Below are 22,474 nucleotides of genomic sequence, written 5' to 3'. Positions count from 1 at the left end.
ATGGGAGCGAGCAGATCTGATGCTCCGGGCAGCAAGAAGGACGTGGGAGAGGGGAATGTCTGACGTCGCCAACCCCAGCTTCGGAGGAGGTGGCCGAGGAACGTGTTCATTCAGCCAGCGCAGACCCAAGACCCCAGCCCAGAGCTCAAAACTCAGACCCTCGACAACTCCGGAAGACACAAATCTGTCTTTCCCATTGTGCGGGTTCCCAGGGCAGGATGTCACCATGACAACCACCCCGCGCTCAGCAGCCACGACGTCAGTCAGACGCCACTGGACACCCAGTGTCAACTGCTCACCAACAGCCTGTGGCCTCCAGTAAATGATCTGCTCTGAAACAGGGAGGGAGGGTGGAGGATAGAAAATGGGAGGTGGGAAGGGAAAGCTCTTCTGTCATTTTAAAAGTTTCTGGCTAAAAGTTAACTTGTATTACTGATATTCCATAAACAGGGCTCTGCAGCCATACTGTGGAAGCGTGGGGCACTGGAGAAACAGCTCATTTCAAACAGGAAAATGGTTTGTGTTCACCCAGTTCCAGAAGCCAATTTTCAACTGCTTAAAATAGTCATGATATTTTACCAAGGTAATTATACTCTTAGCTCTCAGTAACAATTAAATCCTTAGACTAGAGCCGCTTAATAAAGGTCTTGAAATAAAACTGCACGCTCCAAGCACTGTGTACTAAAATGTCAAGCACACAAGGAGGGCCTCCGACGGGACACCAGAGGCCCAGAGCCCCCACCAGCCGCAGGCTCGCAGCCCTCCTGGGTGCGCCTGGAGAGAAGGCGCTCCTTGACCACCAGCCAGCCGGGCGGGCTGCCGTGCAGAGCTGAGGTGGGCAGTGGCCAACACCAAGGTGCACAGACCCAGAGCAGCAGGCACACCGCTCCCTCCAGATGGCTGAGTGAACAGCTTCGTAACGGCTGGCTGGACAGATCCTGCATCCCTGGCCTGGGGCTACACGGGCGACTGGAATCGATCCTTTGTCAGGATAAACAACCAGTCCATGCCCGGTGATCAATATCCACCTTCTTGCTAACACAGAGCAGGCCCGTGAGCACAGCAGGGTCGGGGGTAGGCCGGCGTGGGCCAGAAAGTGCCAGAGGCTTTCCACCTGCGAAGCAGAGCAGAGAAGAACAGAAACTTCCTGCCCTGGGTGGGCCGGGGTGACCCTCAAAGAACGGCAGGAAGGAAGCCAGGCACAGACTTCCCAGGAGGCTGTGGGGCTCCACTGGACCATGAGGGAGCCCCAGAAGGGTGAAAACCACACCAGACATCCAGTGATTGCGTGCAACTCCTCATCACGGCCGGGAGCCCTGGCACTAAGAGGGGATGTGGGCAGCAGCACCAGTGTCCTGTGGGCCACAGAACGTCAGGCTGCAGGCCAGACCCAGCACACAAGAACACTCAGGCCCACATGTGACCTGTAAAGGGAACTCTTCCCATCAGCTTCCAACTGCTGACTTAAGAAACCAGAAGGTTCCCACAGGACGAGCCGCAGCTGAGGCCAGGCGGGGCTGCCCTCACGTGGGGGCCACACCTGTAACTCACCCACGCCACGCACGCAGGACCACCCCAAAGTGCTGCCCGCCTGGCCAGCGTGAGCTGACGTCACTCCCCAGCCCCGACCCAGAATCGGAGTGGGCCAAAAACAAGGTGCCCTCAAGGGGGCGCCACCCGAACACAGCCACGTTCCCGGGCACCCTGGGGTCATCGGGCCTGAGCCCAAAGTTTAGCAGAAAGGAGAACTGAGACCCAGAGAGAATGAGGGACATCTGAGGTCCCAGAGAAAGGCCCAGCTCCCAGCCCAGCCCTCCCACTCTTCCTCCCCAAGGAAGCTCTGAGCTTCACACATCACGGGACCACAGCAGGTCATCGCACACTCAAAGATCACCAAGCCCAGGTGTCCCGCCACCCCGACAGAACACAGCCTCGCCCCCTCTGCTTCCCAGGGCCTCTCCTCACCGGCAGGGTCGGGCTGCACTTGCCTGAACCCCCCGCAGTGGTCAGCCCACACGCTGTGGCCTGCTGGGCCCAAGCCGCTGTCTCCTCTGGCTCCAGGCCTCGAGGGTGACTTCAGCAGCGCTTTGTGACAAGCCGCCTTCTCTCCCTCCGCCATGGTTCTCCACACACACTTTCACAAAGGGGAAATCCTTGGGTCCCCACATGAACGCCACCTCCTAAGAAAAGCCCTTCTGCAGCATCGCCACGCCGTCCACCTCTGTGGAGGTGGGTGGCAGGTGCTGGTTTGGTGCTACTGCCTGACCCCGCTAGAGGGTGATTACCCAAGGGTTGTGCCCACACGTCTGTGCCGCATGCACCTCACATATCTTGCTTAGAAGCTGACACACTAGCAGACATGGTGTCGGAAGAGAAGGGAGCACGGAGGAAGGTCCTAGAGCTGCTCCACAGAAATGCACTGTGCCTGACCATGCAACAGGGCTGGGTGTCCCCTCTGCCAGAGGCGGCAGACAGCTCCGGCTGAAAAGTCATGTGAGAACATTTTCGAGTGTCCCCTGTCTGGGGTGCACCTGCAAAGCCAGGGCTTTGGGGCCAGCCTCTGGGCTGTGCACAGGGGCCAGCTCAGCCTGTGTTCCGGACCCAGGCCCATGTGAACTTTTCCTTCAGGAGACAGCATGGAGCCGCCCAGGAGCGAGCTGGAGAAGCCATAAAACAGCAGCTTCGGAGCAGAAACGTTACTAATTTTCTTAAAGCTCCACAACCAAGAGGTCCCAGCAGCAAAGAGCCTCGGTTTTCATAAAAAACTATCAAGAACAGGCAAACATTCATGAGGCACAACTCCCAGCACTTGACAGGTGCAGCATCCATCCCAGGCCAGGGTGACACAGCCCTCCGCCCACTCAGCACTGGCTGGAGGCGGACAGGGGGAGCCTCCGCCCAGCAAGCTGGACACCCGCCCTGGCCCAGAGAGCATCTGGGGACAGATTTACTTCTCTCCTGCCTTGTCTTCTGAAATTTCAGTGCTCGAGGAACATTTTAAACAACACTCACAAAAACTGTCTTTCACACTCCAGTGACCTCTGCTCACAGTGTCAGACATCAGAACCCCCGCAGGCACTGACGATTAGAGTCGGGCCATGGAGCCGCCCACAGGTGGGGCTGGGGCACACCTGGAAGCAGGTGACAGCCTTCATCCCGAGCCCAGGCCAAGATCCACACAGCGAAACCGGCATCACTGGACGGCAAAGCATGAGGGTGCAGACTGCAAGGGACACAGGCGCCTGCAGAGGGTCCGCAGCGACAAGGAACGCTCTCCAGGGCTCAGCACAAGGCCGGGGGGGACACTGAGATGCTGGGGGAACTGAAAAGGGTGGAGCACACAGCAGGCCCAGAGAGTCCCACAGGAAGCACCGGGGCTGAGCGCTCTGGCACTCCCAGAACCCTCCTGGCAACCCAGGGCCAAAGTGCTAACTGTGACCCAGCTGCACTGACCCCGCTGCAGCACTCCTGCCTCCGCAGTGAGATCTCGCTGACCAGGTGTGCGCTCTCCCGCAGCTCCCTGCAACTCTGATCAAAATATGAGGGCACAAATCACCTTGGTGAGCAGCAGGACCCGTTTCTGGAGCCTCCGGGCCAGCGCCTCGTGCGTCTCGCGCTTCTTCCTCTCCTCCAGCAGCTGGCCGCTGACCTGCCGGAGCTCCTCCTGCAGCTGCTGCCTGGCCTTCTCCAGCCCCCGGGCGCTGCACAGGAGAGACAAGAGGGCAAAGCACTGAAGCCTGGGGTGACCATCCCACCGCGACCCGCCCCACCCCAGGAACGAGCCCACCAGGACACCCTAAAATAGAGCTGCACGTGCAGCCCCCTCACTGCCATTTCCGCACTGCTGAATAGCTACTTAAGGCCTTTCAGGAGTTTCTGGATTTCAAATAGACTCCCAGGGTGATCCCAGAACACGGCAGGGAGGGGGAGGGGAGCTCAACTCCACACACAATGGGAAAAATTGTCGGCGACGCAGCCCTTTGGGAGACGGGACTTCTGAATGAGCGAGATTGCAGAGCCAGCGCTTCCCCTCTGAATCACCGCAGATGTGCAATGTGGTGCGGGGAAGCAAACGCCGGGCGCCTGCTGGTGGGGGCCTGTTCTAAAAACATTCTGCGAGGCTGAAAGCCCAGCCTGGCGCTGAGCACTGGGAACCGGGAGGCCTCCTGCGGGCCGACGGCACGGGCAGGGCCAACTCCAGGCTGCCCAAGAGGCTTCCCCCTGTCCGCCCCTTCAGGTGACTAATAGCTCCTTTGATTTCTGCTTTTGAATCCTCCTTTCCCTGCACGTTCCCCGCTGCCTCAGTCCCTGTGCTGGTTGCCTGTCACCTGCGTTACCACAATAGCCTCCCAACGGCTCTCACTAGACCCCTCGACCACTGAGCACCAAGCTGTCTCCTCAGACAGCAGAGAGGGGCTGTGTCACGCGATTTTGAAGCCTTTGGTGGCTCCCAACCACTCCTGGTGAGTCTCCGAGTTCACAGCCTGGTAGTAACAGGCCTCAGGGGTTTGGATCTTGCCCCCCCTCTCTGTCCTTCAGAAGCTGACTTGGGAGCCAGACAAATGACAGCGTCCACTGACCCTGACTGCAAGAACCCACCTATGATGCAATGACTTTCTGTGATTCCGGGAGCCCCAGGACTCCACCTCCCCACCCGACGGGGCTCCCAGGAAGGGCGCAGCGACGCGCACAGAGGAGAGACTGCCCTGGAGAGAGGGTGAGTCAGGACTCCACCTCCGCATGGGACAACCGGGCACGCGGGTGCTCCCAGGAAGGCACGCAGCCAGGAGAGATGAGAGGCTGCCCAAGAGGAGGCAAGTCAGGACTCCACAGCGAGGCACGAGGACGCTCCCAGGAAGGGACACAGCCAGGAAGAAGAGAGGCCGCCCTGGGGAGGGGGCGAGTCAGCGGAGGGAGGGCCCAGCCCCCCTCAGACAGCCCAGGGCAGGTGTGGAGTGGAACGGGCGCTGGAACACAGGAGCTGCACACAACTGTACTGAGCATCACAAACTGCTTTCCAAAGGAAATCTTAACTAAATCTCGAGGAAATAAAACACAGCACTGGGATGGAGAAAAGCTAACGGGGACCACAGTCCTGTGAGGCGACCATCAATAAGAACCAGGATGAAGCTTTTCCCCAGAACACCGCCCAAGAAAGAGCCATCTGTGGCCAGGTGCAGTGGCTCACGCCTGTAATCCCAGCACTTTGGGAGGCTGAGGCGGGCAGATCACGAGGTCAGGAGATCAAGACCATCCTGGCTAACATGGTGAAACCCCATCTCTACTAGAAATACAAAAAAAAAAAAAAATTTTTTTTTTTTTTTTTTTTTTTTTTGAGACAGAGTCTTACTCTGTCGCCCAGGCTGGAGTGCAGTGGCGCGATCTCGGCTCACTGCAAGCTCCGCCTCCCGGGTTCACGCCATTCTCCTGCCTCAGCCTCCCGAGTAGCTGGGACTACAGGCGCCCACAACCGCGCCCGGCTAATTTTTTGTATTTTTAGTAGAGACGGGGTTTCACTGTGGTCTCGATCTCCTGACCTTGTGATCCGCCCGCCTCGGCCTCCCAAAGTGCTGGGATTACAGGCGTGAGCCACCGCACCCGGCCAACTTTTTTTTTTTGTATTGCTTGCAGTGAGCCAAGATGTTTGGAAACAGGAATGTGGGATGGGGCCATGAACACCACCCTCAGGCTCACACCTTCCTGGCCATCAATTGCTTCTGCTCGGCTCTAGTTACATGACTTGAGGAAAAGCTTCATCCCGGGGCTGGCGGATGGCGGTTTTTTTTTGTTTTTTTTTTTTTTTTGAGACAGAGTCTTGCTCTGTTGCCCAGGCTGGAGTGCAGTGGCCCTCCCTCCACTGACTCGCCCCCTCCCCAGGGCGGCCTCTCTTCTTCCTGGCTGTGTCCCTTCCTGGGAGCGTCCTCGTGCCTCGCTGTGGAGTCCTGACTTGCCTCCTCTTGGGCAGCCTCTCATCTCTCCTGGCTGCGTGCCTTCCTGGGAGCACCCGCGTGCCCGGTTGTCCCATGCGGAGGTGGAGTCCTGACTCACCCTCTCTCCAGGGCAGTCTCTCCTCTGTGCGCGTCGCTGCGCCCTTCCTGGGAGCCCCCTCGGGTGGGGAGGTGGAGTCCTGGGGCTCCCGGAATCACAGAAAGTCATTGCATCATAGGTGGGTTCTTGCAGTCAGGGTCAGTGGACGCTGTCATTTGTCTCAGTCACTACAAGCTCCGCCTCCCGGGTTCACACCATTCTCCTGCCTCAGCCTCCCAAGTAGCCGAGACTACAGGCGCTGCCACCACGCCCAGCTAATTGTTTTGTATTTTTAGTAGAGACGGGGTTTCACCATGTTAGCCAGGATGGTCTTGATCTCCTGACCTCGTGATCCGCCCGCCTCGGCCTCCCAAAGTGCTGGGATTACAGGCGTGAGCCACTGCGCCCGGCCACACATGGCTCTTTCTTGGGCGGTGGTTTGGGGAAAGCTTCATCCCGGGGCTGGCGGATGGCGTTTTCTTGTGCGGTGGTCTCCGCACATGTTTGAGTGAAGTGAATACGGGGTTTTTAACTGTAATTCAGTAGAAGTCTTTAAATAAAGGGTAAGTTGAAAGTGAATGCGAATCCAACACTCACAGAACGTCAGAAGGGACTTGGTGGCGGTCCTAACCCAGCCAAGCATGGCGGGAACCCCAGCCTGGCCACCCTCGGCCACCCCAGCAGAAGCTGCACAAGCCCACAGACTGGGGCCAATGCACTGGCGTCCAGGACACGGGCGTTTCATTTCAGCCTCGTGTGATCTTGTGAAATACGTATCTGATCGTCAACCCATCTCCCAGAACACAACTCCTAAAACCCTCGGGCTCTCACGATGAGGCCTTCCATGTGCCAATGACTGACGGTGGCTGCAGCCCCCAGGCAGCTGCAGGACGGGGCGGGTCACCAGGAAGACCAAGGCCGGACTAGAGGCTCGGGACTTCAGTCCCACCCCTAAGCTCAGGGAAGGAGAGGGGCTGAAGGCTGAGTGGCTCACCAATGAGCAGGGGCAGAGTTAATGACATCCACCTGACGAGGCCTCCATCAAAACCCAAAGGCCTCTCACCGGAGCTGGGAGAGCTTCCAGTGTTCCTGGAGGGTGGTGGCCTCTATCAAAACCCAAAAGGACTGAGCTGGGAGGGCTTCCGGTGTTCCCAGAGGGTGGCGGTCCAGGGAGGGCATGGAAGCTGCAGGCCCTTCCCCCACACCTCACCCTACGCATCCGTTCATCTGCGTCCTTCGCAGTAACCTTTATAATAAACTGGTAAACGTCCATTTCCTTGAGTTCTACGAGACACTCCAGCAAATTAATCAAACCCAAGGGGAATCCCAACTGGGTGGTCGGAACCCCAGTTTACATCTGGCCGGTCAGAAGCACAGCGGCGGCTCACGACTGGCACCAGAAGGTGGGGACTGGGCCCTCACCCCAGGGTCTGACGCCACCTCCAGGCAGACAGTGTCAGAACAGAACTGAGTGAGGCTGAACTGAACGGCTGGTGTCCCAGGCAGAACCGACTGCTTGCTTGGTGGGTGGGGAAACACCCACATCTGGTCAGTCTTCCGTGTGGACTGCTGCGACGCGAGAGCAGAGTTTGAAACCGTTCTGAGTCTTTCCCATCCCATCAGCCGCCTGGGAAAGCCCTGTGCTGACACTGGCCCCAGGTGCAGCACTGGTCGGCGGACCCCCGCCCCCTCCAGGTGCTGCATAAGCAAATACGCACGATAAAATAAAAAACAGGCACAAAGCTCAGGGAAACACATATTATGAGGCTACTTTGGGCTCCAGTTCAATTTTAAACTATTCATGGGCCAATTTAATAGTCAAGGGCTGTAAAATCTACTCTTGAATCACTGAATTCAGGTGCAAAAGTTCACAAGTGCTTTAAATCACGGCTCCGTGTGATCATTTAACTCGAAGAATGCCACCGTTCCCTGTGCTCTGCTTTAAAGCCAGGGTGTGCAAAGGCAAGAATGTGACAGGTGCTGTCTTTCAGGTGACAGGCGCCCTCAGCTCAGCACAGGATGGCTGGGCAGCCTTGAGGGGGACCCAACAAACCCACACCCTGCATCCTGAGTGAGGGTGCGCTCACATCTGTGTGGGGCGCATGCGGGGCTGGAGTCCCCCACTGAAAGCAGATGCGAGTCCTGAGTGAGGGTGCGCTCACATCTGTGTGGGGCGCATGTGGGGCTGGAGTCCCCCCACCAAGAGCAGATGAGAGTAACGCACACCCACGGGACAGTGGTTGTCCTGCTTCAGAGCTCAGGCTCCCGGCGCTTAGGGACCAGGGCTCAGTACAATAGAGTCAGGTGCCAAGACTGGGCCTCAGGAACTAGATGTGGCCTGAGCTGCTTCTGACCCACTCTCCGCAGCCTAGGCCACCTCCGCGAGGCAGGACGGCTGGCACGGGGACCACCTCCGCGAGGCAGCGCGGCCGGCACCGGGGTGCCCCAAGCCCGGCCCTCGTCCTGCAACAGCGGCTCTGCAGAACTAGCACAGTCCTCCTCTCTGCTTAAAGGGTCTTTACCCACTCCTAGTTTTAGAGTACTGAGGGAATAATGCGAACACTAACTCTGGGATGGAAGGGGAAGGTGGAAACAGCTACAGGCGTTGTTAAAGATCTGCAGGAGTGCTGTGGCCTGGCCAAGGACAGAGACGTTCCCGACCTCCTCAGACCCTTGCTGGCTCCCAGATCTCAGGGGTCGTCAGTCACCTCTTGGTCCCACCCCCACCTCCCGCCCCTACCCTTAGCATAAGAAGAGCCTGAGATCGGTACTGACTTCAGAGGGTCTTTGTGACCGTAGGTGACCACCTCCCCGATCTGCCGGCTCTCTGAATACACCCGCTCTTCCTCCACTCTCGCCTCTCGTGTCTGCCTGTCAAGCATCGGGCAGCTGAACCTGGGCTTCCTCATGGACCCGGTCTGAGGAAATGCAGCGGCTACAGGATGTAGCATGAAGCGTGTGTTCCACGGCGCTGCAGAGGGAAGACACAGCCACAGGGGCGTGGGGCTGAGCCCAGGCTGGAAAAGCTCATCTGCCAGGTTGTAAAGCAAACCTCCCCTCATGAAGGGAGATGGGAGAAATGAACCAGAGCAACACATGCTCCCGGCTGAGGGACGGCATGGGCGGCAGAGGCACACCCGCTCCAGGATCTTCCAGGTGCGGCACTCAGGCCCGCGTCATCAGGGCCATACCCCAAGGCCTGAGGGCTGATACCGCAGTCTTCTGAACAACAGAACTAGACTGTAAAAAGCCAACACCAAGACACGACAAGCAGACGACACTGTGGAATGCTCGCCAAGAGCCGTGTCTGGGACGTTCGCCACTCACACCTGACCAGCAGGCAAGTCCACCCAGTCCGTTCAGCACATGGGATGTGGGGGAGGGCAGCCGCACGCTGTTGCACCCACCAGAGACGGCAGCTTGGAACACCGCAGCCAGCCTGGGCTCACTGGGCCTCCATTCTACTGGGGTGGGAATCCCAGGCAAAGAAGCCATGCATGTGGCATGAGCAGAGAATCTCACCGGGGGTGTGGGTATGAGGTCACTGAGAGCAGGAGGAAGACCCTCGGGCACCAAGGACACAGGGACTTCAGGAAGCAGCTCCCATCCCTTGGGCTGTGGGAACACGGGGCAGAGGCTGACATCATTAAAATGTAGACGCTCAGAGATGGGCCCCATGGAACGGGAACTGAGGCTGCTGAGGGAGGCCGTGCTGGTGTCTGCACAGGGGCCCTGGAGGGCCTGGACCCAGGCCTCTGAGAACAGGGCAGCAGCCCATGGAGCTGGCACCTCTAGGCGCTACAGAATCTGCAGGCTGGCAGGCTGCTGAGAGGGGCAAGGCCAGTGGCTAAGGAGCCGCCCGTTTGCCTGCAGGCTGGCCGTGGGGCCCTCTCCAGCACCCCCAGGGCAGGCCCTGATGCAGGTGCCCCTGGCGAAGCGCAAGTGTGGGCTGTAGTGCCCGGCACTGCAAAGTAGGGCTCGGAGAGGGGAGTGTGTAGCTGCGAGACAACAACTCAGTCACCGCAGCGGGCAGAAGACAGGCCATCAGCAAACCAGCAAGCAGGTGCCTCCTGACACTGGAGGGGAAATAGGAAGCTGGGAGGGCCCTTGGGGAGGGGTGGCGGGACAGCCTGAGACAGGCGGTGTCAGAGACGCGGATGTTTCCGATGGGCAGCTGGTGTGCGGCGTGCTCATTCGTGGTCAGCCCAGTGGGCCTGAGGCTGGGCCCGCCGGGGGCAATGGGCAAGGTCAGAAGAGGACGAGCAAACCGAGAAGGGCCTCCGCACAGGGCATGGAGAGCAGGCTGAGCCAGAGGGGCAGGAGAGCAAGGAGCGGACCAGCGTGTGTCCATGAGGTGCCGTGTCTGGAGGGGAGAGGAAGGTCCAGCACAGGCGGCCCTGTCCTGAGGACCCGAGGAAGTGACAATTAGGAGCCAAGCCCTGGAGGTGCAGCAAGGGCCGGCACAAAGTGGACAGCCCCAGAGTACAGCCTAAAGGCCCCCAGCTAGCGTTTCAGACGCCGCCTAAAGGCCCCCAACTAGCGTTTCAGGCGCCGCCTAAAGGACCCCCAACTAGCGTTTCAGGCGCTGCCTAAAGGCCCCCAACTAGTGTTTCAGACACCGCCACCAAGTGGTGCTGCCTACCCTGGCGTGCAGGTAAAGGTGCCCCATCAAGACGGGCTCCTCCTCCCACCCTCAGGCCCTGCAGGGCAGCAGGACCTCAGCATGCCGAGCCACAGCGGCACCCGGGACGGCGGGCTCTCCCCTGTTGGGGATGTTCTCTCTGTTCAATCCTGGCCTTTCTTCTGAGGTACAGAAGAGAAAACTCATAAAAAATTAAGCCTCTAGGTCCGTGCTTGGGCTGAACTCTGAGGTCACTGGCATTTCCGCCAGCCTCTGGGAGTTCAGAATGAAGTGCTTAGTTCCTCCAGGAGAAGCCAGCATGTTTATCGATCAATGCCTCTCTGAGCCAGCCTTTACTCAAAGAACAAGCTCTGAGCTTCTGAGCATCCATCTGCACTGTGACCAGCCACTGAGGCCACTTTAATGTGATCTTCATCAGAAGCTCCCGGCCTAAGAATACCGACTTTCAAGGACACAACACATCCCCAAACAGCAGGAAACATTTTAACGACCTTCCTCGAGACACTGCTGAGTCGGCTCTTCCACGCACGACCCATTCCTCCCACACACTCTTTGTCTACCCTCTCCCAAGTCCCAGCCACTCTGGACACCCGCCAAGCCAAGGGCAGGCATCGCACAAACAGGCACCACTGGATTCTCCCCAGAAACATGGGGTCCTGGAGCACAGGAGCCCACAGCCGGCCACCGCGGGAGACAGGCTCTGAGAGAGGCGAAGCAGTGGTACGCTCTGGGGACCGGATCCGACCCTTGGATGGCACGAGGAGGCCATTCCCACCCCAGTCACAAGGCTGAGTGGTGCCTGGCATGTGGATCCACAGGGCAGGGACACGCCTCCACAGTCACACCTGGGCCCAGGGCAAAACCAGCACGTTCTGGGCGGTGCACAGAATGCCTGTGTCCCCGCCAAGTTCACCTGTGGAAACCAGGATCCCCAAAGTGATGGTGACCAAAGGGGGGCCCCTGAGAGGGGATTCGGTCCTGACGGCGGAGTGCTCCCGATAGGATGTGCATCTTTCGAGCAGCACAAAGAAGCCAGCGTCCTCTCCCTCTGCCCTGTGAGGACAGGGGCCGGTCATCTGCAAACCAGGAGGAGAGCCCTCCTCAGACCTGGCACTGCCATCCTGCACTCCTCAGCTCCACAGCCATGAGAAACGGACATCTGTTCAGATTCCCGTCTGTGGTACTTTGTTATGTAAGCCCGAACAGAGACGGCCTCCTAACCCATAACGCCTGGACATGCTGTTCACACATGGGCACAGGGTCACACCAAGGCTTCCTTACTGACAACTGCCCCGACACGGTTATGACACGGTGAGCCCGTGGCACAGTGAGCCTATAGCACGGTGAGCCCAACACACAGTTATGACACGGTGAGCCCGCAGCACAGTAAGCCTGAGACAGGGTTACGACTCAGTGAGCCTGCAGCACGGTGAGCCCAAGACAAACACACACAGTTATGACACGGTGAGCCCGCGGCATGGTGAGCCTGAGACAGGGTTACGACTCAGTGAGCCCACGGCACAGTGAGCCCGCAGCACGGTGAGCCCAAGACGGTTACGACACAGTGAGCCCGAGACAGTTACAACACGGTGAGCTCAGAGCACGGTGATCCCGAGACAGTTATGACATGGTGAGCCTGTGGCACTGTGAGCCCGTGGCACGGTGAGTCCGAGACAGTCACAACATGGTGAGCTTGTGGCATGGTGAGCCCGAGATGGTTATGACACAGTGAGGACACGGTGAGCTCACGGCACGGTGAGCGTGAGACAGTTATGACACGGTGAGCTCATGACACGGTGAGCTCATGGCACGGTGAGCCTGAGACAGTCACAACACGGTGAGCTCGTGGCATGGTGAGCCCGAGACGGTTACATGGTGAGGACACGGTGAGTCCATGGCACGGTGAGCCCGAGACAGTTACAACACGGTGAGCTCACGGCACGGTGAGCCCGTGGCATGGTGAGCCTGAGATGGTTACGACACGGTGAGGACATGGTGAGCCCGCCAGTGGCCTCAAGCGTTAAGATGTAAACACAGCTACATGCACAGCGATCTTCAGTGACAACGTCTGGCATGAAACTAGGAAAATATTAATAAAATTTTATTCAGACCTTGGCAAAATCTCTAAAAGCACCTTTATTCTTAGATATCTGAGGAATATAGATCAAGATCCACCCACAAGTATAATTTTTAATCTTCTCGATTTCACAGATGAGTAAATTCAAGCCTCAAGCGACTGAGTCATGACCATGAGGCCACCATGTCCCCCAGGACACTGCTGAACATGACCTCCAGGGTCTCCAGGGCCGTGCCCTGAGCACCCCCACAGGGCTGGGGGGAAACGCCGTAGTCAGGCCAAGCAACAGCAACGCCACACAGGTGACACGTTCCATGTGTCTCTCAGGAAGAGAGCAAGTGCAGGGGCTTGGCCGAGCCAGCGGTCGGGAGGGGTGCGGCCCAGCGGGGAGCAGCAAACTATAGCTGGTGGCCTGGAGCAGGCACACGAGGCAAAAAGCAGTGCCGTTCTGCAGCAGGTGCTTGGGAGCAGGAGACGGGGACCCAGGAGACTGGCAGGGAACAGAGGACAGGTTCCAGCCCCAGCAGCCAGCCTGTCCTGCTCTGCTCTGGAAGCAACCACGGGTTCTGAAAGAGGGTATCGCTGGACAGGACAACCTCCCAAACCACATGTGCTCATCTTCCTGTCACAAGAACTGTACACAGAGCTGTGTTCACAGGCGCCCCTCAGGGAGCCTCACAGCAGCCCAGATCCAGAGGCAAAGTATTAGACGGAGCATGAACTGGTTTCAGAAATACTCTCCTGGAAGGCCAGGGTTCCCAGACAGGGCAGAAGCAACACTGTGCGTGTTCAGGCATCCACATTCGCTCCTTGCCAAGAGGGAACACCGGGGAAGGGCCCCCACTCACCACAGAGAGAGGCCGTCTCTGCCACTGAAGCCCTCAGCTCTGGCCTGGAGGCCGGCATGGCAGACACAGGCTCCCTGTGTATCTGAGGAGCCTCCTGAGAATGGGAATCAATAGTTGCCTCTGCAGACATGCAGGGAAACATGGCCCTGGGACCCACAGGGTTGAGAGGGTCCCATCTACCCGCAGGAGCCCCCACAGCACCCCACTGTCCGGAAGCTCTGAGCACTCCATCCACCTCTGGCCTTCTCCTTCCTCTTGAATGGAACTGAAGCCACTGAGCCCCTCGCCGCTAATGGGCAGGGGAGGATTTGATCAGACGTGTGCATCCATTGTGAAGCACAAGAGCATCAACAGGTTCCAGTTCCTCCCCTGCCCCGCGCTCACGGGGCCTCCCCGGTGGAGCCAGGAGAGGCTCCCTGATCAGGAGCTGCTGGAGACTCAGATCAGAGTTCATGCTTCTCATCTACCCAAGAAGAAAGCCGAGGAGGCTGGCAGCCAGGTCCCCTCCCGTGTGTGAACTCGGAGGCGAGCCTCCTGAGCAGTTTCCCGCTCCTGGGTACATGACCTCATTTAGTCTCCACCAGAATCTGGGAGGAGAGCAGCAGCGCCGCCCCCAGTCCCCACGTCCCCAAGGAGGAAGGGGCTCATGGTGGCTTGCCTTGCTGAGGACTCGGGTTCAAGTCCGCATGGCCAGCTCAGCCCCCACACCGTGATGAGGCTGGGGCCGGGCAGCCGCACTCGGTGGCACAGGTGGGCACTTGCAGGTGAAAGACAGGGGCAAGGCCCTCCTCCTTGGTGGGCAGGTGCAGACTCGGAAGGGGCTGGGCCTCCGAGAGGGCACGGCGCCCCCCTCCCTGGCGCCCCAGGATGTCGGGCTCAGCACGGCACGCAGCTGTTGTTATTTACGCCATCTAATTCCAATCTTAAATGCCTCCAAGTGTCATTACACATTTTTCTGAAAAAAAATAAAAATCCAAACAGCGGAAATGAAACCAGAGAATGAGAAGAGCAAAGGCTGAAATAATTACCAATCAAAGGAACGGCCAGGGGAGCAGGCTCTGAAGCTGTAGCCTGGCCTCCTGGTCGCTCCTCCCTGACTCGGCCTCTGAAGAGCACTCTGTTCCCAACATCTCATCAATTGGAATCACCAAATTCAATTTGCATTCCCAGATAAACAGCGGCCACACTGCAAATACTCTCATCTGACCTTGAAATGTGAGAAGGAAAATTGCCCTTTGCAATTTCAATTCACTCCCGACCGTAATGAATAATCCAGTTTAGCTGATCAGCTACCAACCTGTAATCGCCTGGGGAGGGCTGCCTCCAAATGACGGGTGAGGAGCCCTGGCAAGGGTGGTCGCAGGGAGACCATAAATTCACTTCCGCCCCAGGCTGCTGGAGATTAGGAAATGAGAATGGGAGAGACAAGGGGGCAAGTCACCTCCCCAGGTCCTACTGAACAACTGCTCCATGCCCTCCAGCTCCGACTTTCAGAAAAAAGCGAAGACACAGAAGATAATCCAATGCCTGGAGTGGCGCAGAGAGGCACAGCAGGTGTCCTGGAGACATCCACCGCCTCCCGAGGTCAGAGAGGAGGAGGCCATCCGTGCATCCATCTGCCCAGTCGGCACTGGCTCCCTGCCCGCCTAACGCGCAGGACAGAAGCCCCAAGGGGCCACATGGCCAGCAGGCAGGCAGCAGGCAGGTGGACCAGCCTCGACGCTGGGCGCTTTCTCTGTACTGCTGCTCCGCAAACAGCCCACCACCTATGTTTGTAAGGAAAGTTTTCCTGGAACAAAGCCACACCCGCTCGTTGACATATGGCCTACGGCTGCTTTCCTGTGACAGAGACCCTGGCTCAAAAAGCCGGAAGTATTTACTGTATGGCTCTTTACAGAGAAAGGTTACCAACCACTACCCTATACCACAGAGGTTTAGAAACGCTGGCATGGGTAACTAAAGACATGAGTTCCCACCCAACTGAGGCCAGGTGACTGCATTTCCACACCCCCCACACCCCCCAACAGGAGAGCAAGCCTCTGCCAGCCCCCAGCCTCGGCCACTGCAGATGCACAAATTCCACAGCAAAAACAGTAGTAACAACCCTCCGACTACAACCACCCACCCTCACGTGCAGAGCGCCTCCCCCACGGTCAGAGGCCTCTGGGAGGAAGCCCAGGATTCCGGGGACCCTCGTTTCCAAATGAGAGCAGGACTCAAAGAACAGCGCTGGGCTCTGACGCCAAGTCCATCCCTGGGCGGCTGGAAACTCCCAGGTCGCATGGCAGCTCTGTCAGCTGCACAGAGCCCTGCGCTCAGAGGCGGTGTGGGGCCTGATTTTCCCAATGAAGACGTGTGTGGTTGGGCAAGGGGAACGGCCATTTCTTCAAACACACCCTGAACATCCCTGACAGGGAGGGAGACATTTTCGCCCCATTTCTCGGTTACGGACACAGATGCTGGAGGACAGTGGCATTCCAGGGAATCTGGCTCACAGGCGATGCTGCTGGGACGTGGCCTGCACTTTGTGACATTACATCTTGGCCTCATTAACCCTCAGCTGCCTCTTGGCCACCCGAGGTCCAGATTCCGTGCGCCTCTCCCTGGCTCCCCATTCCTGGAGGGCGAGAAGATACCTGAGGCCCAGGGAGAGACAGGAGAGAGCTGCTGTGACGGTCCGGGAGTGAGGCCAGGCACCAAAGACAGGACTGGGGATGACATGGGGTGGGAACAGCAGAGCCGGCGGGAAGGGTGCTCGGAAAGAAGACATGGACAGACAAGCTGGGCCGGGGCCAGGGCAGGGCGCACTCTGGGCTGGCACTGGAAAGGGAGCCGCTTGGGGCCAGGGGCTGCCACACTGGGCTCCTCGCTCCTTCCTCATCTGGACCATAGGTTCTAGCAAAAGTCCATCGAGTTCCCTCAAACAGACGTGTAAAGGAACGAAAATCACACCATCCACCTATCAGTCCCACTCCACCAACACTTCTTCAATTTCCAGAACGCCCTCATGTGACCCAGAAAACCTCAGGACAAATCTCAGCTGGAGGAAACCAACCTGTAGAGGGACTGTGGCTCTCAGGGGCCTGCCAAAAATCCTCACATCGGGCCAGAACCCACCCCACACAGGAGGTGGGGGCGCTCCCATGCCACTGCGGCCCAGGGCATCGTCACACACCCCTTCACTCCCTTACCCACCAGCAGGCCCCAGGACTTGTCTTTTCCAGGCTCTGTCCTCCTCACAGGGGTCCACCGTCACTGTTCCAGCCCCCATGGTTGGCAGAGCACAATGGCCCAGGCCGGGGGGGGTGGTGCAGGAGCTAAGTGTGAGGGAAAGAAGCCGGAGCACAGGTTAGGGAGGGGAAGGCCGCCTGGCCCGGCTGGTGGGAAAGCAGGAGAGACACCTGCCATCAGGGTGGGGAAGCTGAGCCTTCATGCAATTGGCCAACAGAGATCACGGGACCCCTGGGGAGAGAGCAGGGCACACCTAACATGGCCCCAAGGTCAGGAGCAATAACAGCAAGGTGGCAGCTTCCGGGGCAGAGGAAAAGTTGATCACAGAGATTAGGAGAGAGGTTGGAGCCAAAGATAGAGACTCTGAAGTCTGGCCACACTGAAGTGACAAGAAGAGATGTCAAAGCACAAGAACTTACATAAGAAGGAAAAGCAGAAACTGAAGAATAAAGAACGGAGAACAAGCTCCCGGGAAACACCTGCACAGGAGATGCAAGAGAAAGGGAAGGGGGGCAGGAGAGGGAGGGGAAGGGGACCAGGAGGCCATGTGTGAGTGTGAGGGGGTGTGCACGTCCCGCGACAGCTGCACGGGAAACCAGAAAAGCCAGGGAAGGAGGCAGGGAAGGGAAGGAGAGTGGGGACCACGGGGCTGTGTGTGAGACAGAGTGCAGGAGGGAGAAGGGAGAAGGAGGGAGAGATGGGAGGGAAGGAGCCGGGCCTGGGGAGCTCATCGAGGGACATGGGAGACACAGAGGGAGAGACCAGAGGGAAGGAGCCGGGCCTGGGGAGCTCAGCGAGGGACATGGGAGACACAGAGGGAGAGACCAGAGGGAAGGAGCCGGGCCTGGGGAGCTCAGCGAGGGACATGGGAGACACAGAGGGAGAGACCAGAGGGAAGGAGCCGGGCCTGCGGAGCTCAGCAGAGCTGCTGTCAGAGCTGTCTGTGACTTCAGCACCACACGGCCGGTGAGTTGGAGCCGTGAGCATGGAGTTGGGCCCTGGCCGGCGTCGCCGGGTCTGGTGTGGGAGTGCAGCACTCCAGAGAGAGGCAGCAGGCCAAGTGGAAGGACCAGGCCGAGGAGACGGAGCTCTGAGGACTAAGGGGCTCACACACCCTGTTTAATTGAGGCTTGTATCAAATTGGACAAACAGTTAAGAGAAGAGACAAAGTGATCTCTGTGGCATCTCTCTTTGGAATCACCTGATAGCCCAATTAGCAGCTCTGAAGCTGAGGCTCCAGCGCCCGTGACGATCAATAGAGCCCGCCAAGCAGAGCCCGGCCGCCTGCACGTGGCCCAGCCTCCGCCCACGCCTGCATGCCACACGACCACTTTAGCTGTTTCAGCGCTACCTGGGTAAATGAAGCCCATTCGGCCTGTTTATTTTTCCATTGATTTTGCCATCCTCGACCCAAAACACTGGAAGTCAATACCCCGTTAGGTGTGGCACCTTCATGGGGCCTCTGCTGTCTCTTCAGCTGCAGGGAGAGCTCCCCTGCTCATCAATCAGGAATGGGTGGCACGCCCCTGGGGAAGAGACGTCCCCCCCTGCGCATGACGTCCCGGGTAACCAGGGCTGACAGCCTCTAAACGCTGTCACTCGACCAATAAAGAAACATCTCCAAAGCATTCCCCATGCTGAATAACAAAACTGAAAGAAGAAAATGAGATTTTCGCAATTATTAGTTCCCCTTTCATTCCTCTCTAGCAGGAGCTGGAGAGAGGGAGGCGCCCACTCGCCCATCACTGAGTCACCTGGCAGCTCACTCATGAGCCTCGCTGCCTCCGCGCCGGGCGGGGGGCTTGGAGGGCTGACACTTGACTTGAGAAATGCCAGCTCTAAGCAGTTTATTTCCTCTTGAACTTTAAGAACTGACAAAGACAGGAGTGACCTTTAAAAGGCAGGGTTAGTGCTTGTTGGAATTGCTGAGCACTTCTTGGCTTACACAACACGGAGAGGAGGTGCGGGGTGAGTGCCCCCAGGCTCGGGGCATGGCTCTCAGCACCCGGGCGGGTAAATCAGTGGAGAGGCCTCCAAGGTGGGTCATTGGATGGAGGCCAGCGCAGGGCAGGCTGTCAGGAGACTCCAGACGTAATAGACTGCAGGGTGTCCCCTGTGGCCAAAATGGAAGAGGCAGTAGCATCAGACGCCAGCAAGACCTGGGAGACCTGGGTTCAAATCCAGCCTCTGCCACTGACCTGCAGCAGGCTGTACACCAAGAAGACCAACATTTCCTCCTACCAGTTCCTCAGGGAGAAGCACGTGGGAAGAAACAGATCTGTTCCTGACACTGCAGGTGCGCCCGTTCCCATTTTCAGGACCTCCTGGCTGGTCACTTTGAGTGTCTGCTGGGCCCATCCTGTGGACCGGCTGCAGGATGCGCCCAGTGATTCCAGCATGGTCAGAACCTGGGGCAGGGAGGAGTGTGGGCAGGAAAGCACTGGGGAAGCGGGGACGGAGACTGGGTGTCGATCCCCGCCCAGTGAGGGTCTGGTTTTCCACAGGCACCCAGCTCAAAGGAGGAGAACGCTCACATCCGGGCCGCCATTCCCTTTCTCGCCATCAGTTAACCAGTGGCTTCCTCTGGACATGCGAAAAGCATTCCGATGCAGCACTGCCCATGGGGCGTGCGGTGGACACTCCACAGGGTCTGGAAGACTTGGGTCAAAAGAATTCAGGAAACATGGTGGAAGTTTCTGCGTATGTGTAGAAAAATAAAGCTCTGCTGTGCTGATGAATACCGACTTCATTTCCTCAAAGTCCAGGGGGACAGAAGGGGTCTGTCCACAGGTACGGCCGGATCCGCCATGGAGACACCCACGGGAAGCGCGAGGCAAGGAAGGCCAAAGGCTGCAACCTTTACTTGCTGGGAGCAGAGAGCCGCAAGGGGGCAGAGTCTGCAGTGGCACTGCCCGGGCAGGGTGATGCCAGAGAAGGCCCTGCGCCTATGCAGACGTGCTAGGGACAAGGGAGTGGGTGCCCGTGCTCATGGGGGTCCCCAGGCTCTGGCAGGCCTACCTGCTGGAGAACAGATCAGAGGCAGGAAACCCGGCTCAGTGCGGAGTCCCAGCCCAGAAAACCCACCTCCTGAGTTACTGTGGCGGCCACTGCAGCCGCCAGCACACCACTCAATGTGTCATCTACCACCAGCTTGATCCCTGCCCTGGATGGAGAACCTCCCGTGGAACTTGCCTCGCACCTCTGAACATCTCCTGGAACGTCCTGATGTCCGGCCCCAGATAACCCTGGGAGCCACTAGAGCCGGCCTGGGATGTGGAGGAGAAAAAGGAGCTGTGACAAATACAGGGCCAAGCACGGGGGCAGGAGGGTGCTCCCAACCCTCCAGGTGAAGGGCCTGCGACTCGGCAGCCTTGTAGAGTAAGAAACCCTCCACGTGCTGGGCAAAAGAGAGCTTATCATCGCCGTTGTTTCCTGAACATAGGTCATCACGTTTAATGTTTCCCACCACCCCGAGCTAACGACTATTATCATGTCCTTTACAGACGAGGTGGCCTGGCTGAGAGGACATCAGAGACCCTGCTGAAGGTCACAGGGCCAGCAGTCAGTGATGAGCAAGAATTCAACGCCGGTCTCGCTCAGTCCTGACACTGACTACGCTGTTCATTACTGCAGCTCGCATGCTAGCCACAGGTCTCACAGAACCGTAACTCCACACTCGCCTCAAGCACCCACTGTGTATCAGCCACCATTCCAGGCAAAGCAGACACAATGGTGACTGCCCTCAAAGACGCTCAAAGGTAGAAAAGGTTAACAAAAGACAAGTGTAACACAGCAAGTAACAGTGCCTGCTAACGAGCCGCTGGACCTTCTCCACCCTCCCACCCCACCGTGTGGTCTGTCTCCCACCGCACAGCCATGCAGAACACACACCCCAAGAGAACAGCGCAGGTAGCTGTCCCTGCCTGCGGCTGCCATTGCCTCCCGGCCAACTGGTTCTCCCTGGGCAGTGGCCACTCTGATATTTCTGCCCACAGTGAGAACGTGAGGCCATGGCGGTGTCTCAGGAATGCCCTGCTTTGAGTTCGAGACTTTGCCTATTCTGGGTGCTTCATATTAATGTCATCATACAGGTGGTGGCCTTTCATACTGTTGAATTCACTTGGCATCACCTTCAAGGTCAGTCTGTGCTGTAGCACACATCAGCGCTCTGTCTCTTACGGCTCAACAGCTCCTCGATGGGTGGACAGCCACGTTGTGTCTAGTCACAGCTGAGGGGCATCTGGATTGGCCCCATCTCTTAGCTACTATGAGCAACGCTGCTATGAACAGTGACACAAGTGTTCGTGCAAAGACGTTAGTGATTCTCTTGGGTGCGCACTTAGAAGAGAAGTTGCTGGATCATCCAGTGACCGCCTAACCTTTGAAGACCCACCAGACACTCACGGTAGATGCAGCTTCACAGGACCACCAGGTGCATACGAGGGCACCGACCGCCCACCCTCGCCAACTTCAGAGGCCCACCAGGCATGTATGAAGGCCTGGAGGATGGTGAGACCCGTCACCTCCGTGTGCAGCTCCACCTCCCCACGGCAATCCCACCCTGCCCGGGAGACTCCATGCTGCGGGGTAGGATGGCAAGACCTGTCACCTCCCTCCCTCCCTCCTGGCCAGCAGCCCCAAGGAACTCCTAAGGACAAGCAAATGAGCTCCTAAGGACGAGCCCCTCCCTCCCCACAGGCCCAGTGAGGACAAGATGCCCAGTAGGGAAGAAGCTCAGATTCTCCCTCCTCCTCCCCAAATGCATCCCATCCAAAGGAAGGTGCAGCTCAACAACTCAGCACTGGGTAAAGCATCACTAAAGCACTGGCACGCCCTCGCTCACACCACAGCCACAAAACCAGCGAAGTCCTTATGGCATGGTAATTAGGCGAAGTGCTGCCAGTGACCTTTAATTGGAGGCTCCAGACAGGTCAGTCAGTGCCAAGGCGCACGACAGAGGCAGCACAGTCGGCTAGGGACGGAGCCACACACGGCCTCTGCCCGTGGGAGAGCCGTAAACGCCGCAGGCAGGGAGACAGAAAGGCTGGCCACAATTGCTTTTCTTTTTTAAAAAATTTTTTAAATTTATTTTTCTTTTTTGAGACAAAGTCTCGCTCTTGTCCCCCAGGCTGGAGTGCAGTGGCACGATCTCGGTTCACTGCACCCTCCGCTTCCCAGGTTCAAGCGATTCTCCTGCCTCAGCCTCCCGAGTAGCTGGGATTACAGGTGCCCGCCACCACACCCGGTTAAATTTTTTTGTATTTTCAGTAGAGACGGGCTTTCACCATGTTGGCAAGGCTGGTCTCGAACTCCTGACCTCAGGTGATCCACCGGCCTCGGCCTCCCAAAGTGCTGGGATAACAGGCATGAGCCACCGGGCCCGGCACAATTGCTCTTACCTTCTGTGACTGAAAGCAAGGGTGGCAGAGAAATCAATGCCAGGAAGACAGGGGAGATGTGGCCAGGAATCCTGAGAGTTACAAGTTGAGTTCAGGAAAAAGTTTTAAGACAAGAAAAAGCAACATGACTTTGAGGAGAGCAGGGAGGAGGTGCTGGTCATGCATGGAGAAACCAGGCTTCAAACCTCACGGAAGCTCTTCTCTGTAAAAAACGTACCCACATGGCTGCTGGTGGCAGGGGAAGAGCGTT

The 22,474-nt window shown here is 58.0% G+C and overlaps 1 protein-coding gene across 10 annotated transcripts in view; it reads right to left on the bottom strand.

Annotated features, from left to right (window-relative positions):
* The window catches only part of LOC105483405 (mitotic arrest deficient 1 like 1), a 419,765-nt gene that overhangs the window by 250,639 nt on the left and 146,652 nt on the right, over positions 1-22,474 (bottom strand). For all 10 annotated transcript variants that reach the window (XM_011744271.2, XM_071095438.1, XM_011744266.2 and 7 more), the window contains exon 12: positions 3,557-3,701. In XM_011744271.2, coding sequence (XP_011742573.2) covers positions 3,557-3,701 — 145 coding nt within the window. The remainder of the gene's footprint in view (positions 1-3,556; positions 3,702-22,474) is intronic.

Source organism: Macaca nemestrina, chromosome 4 (assembly GCF_043159975.1).
Source record: "Macaca nemestrina isolate mMacNem1 chromosome 4, mMacNem.hap1, whole genome shotgun sequence".
In the NCBI taxonomy this organism is placed as follows: Eukaryota; Metazoa; Chordata; class Mammalia; order Primates; family Cercopithecidae; genus Macaca; species Macaca nemestrina.
The sequence above is the reverse complement of the archived record's forward strand: the minus strand, read 5'-3'. Positions and strand labels throughout refer to the sequence as shown.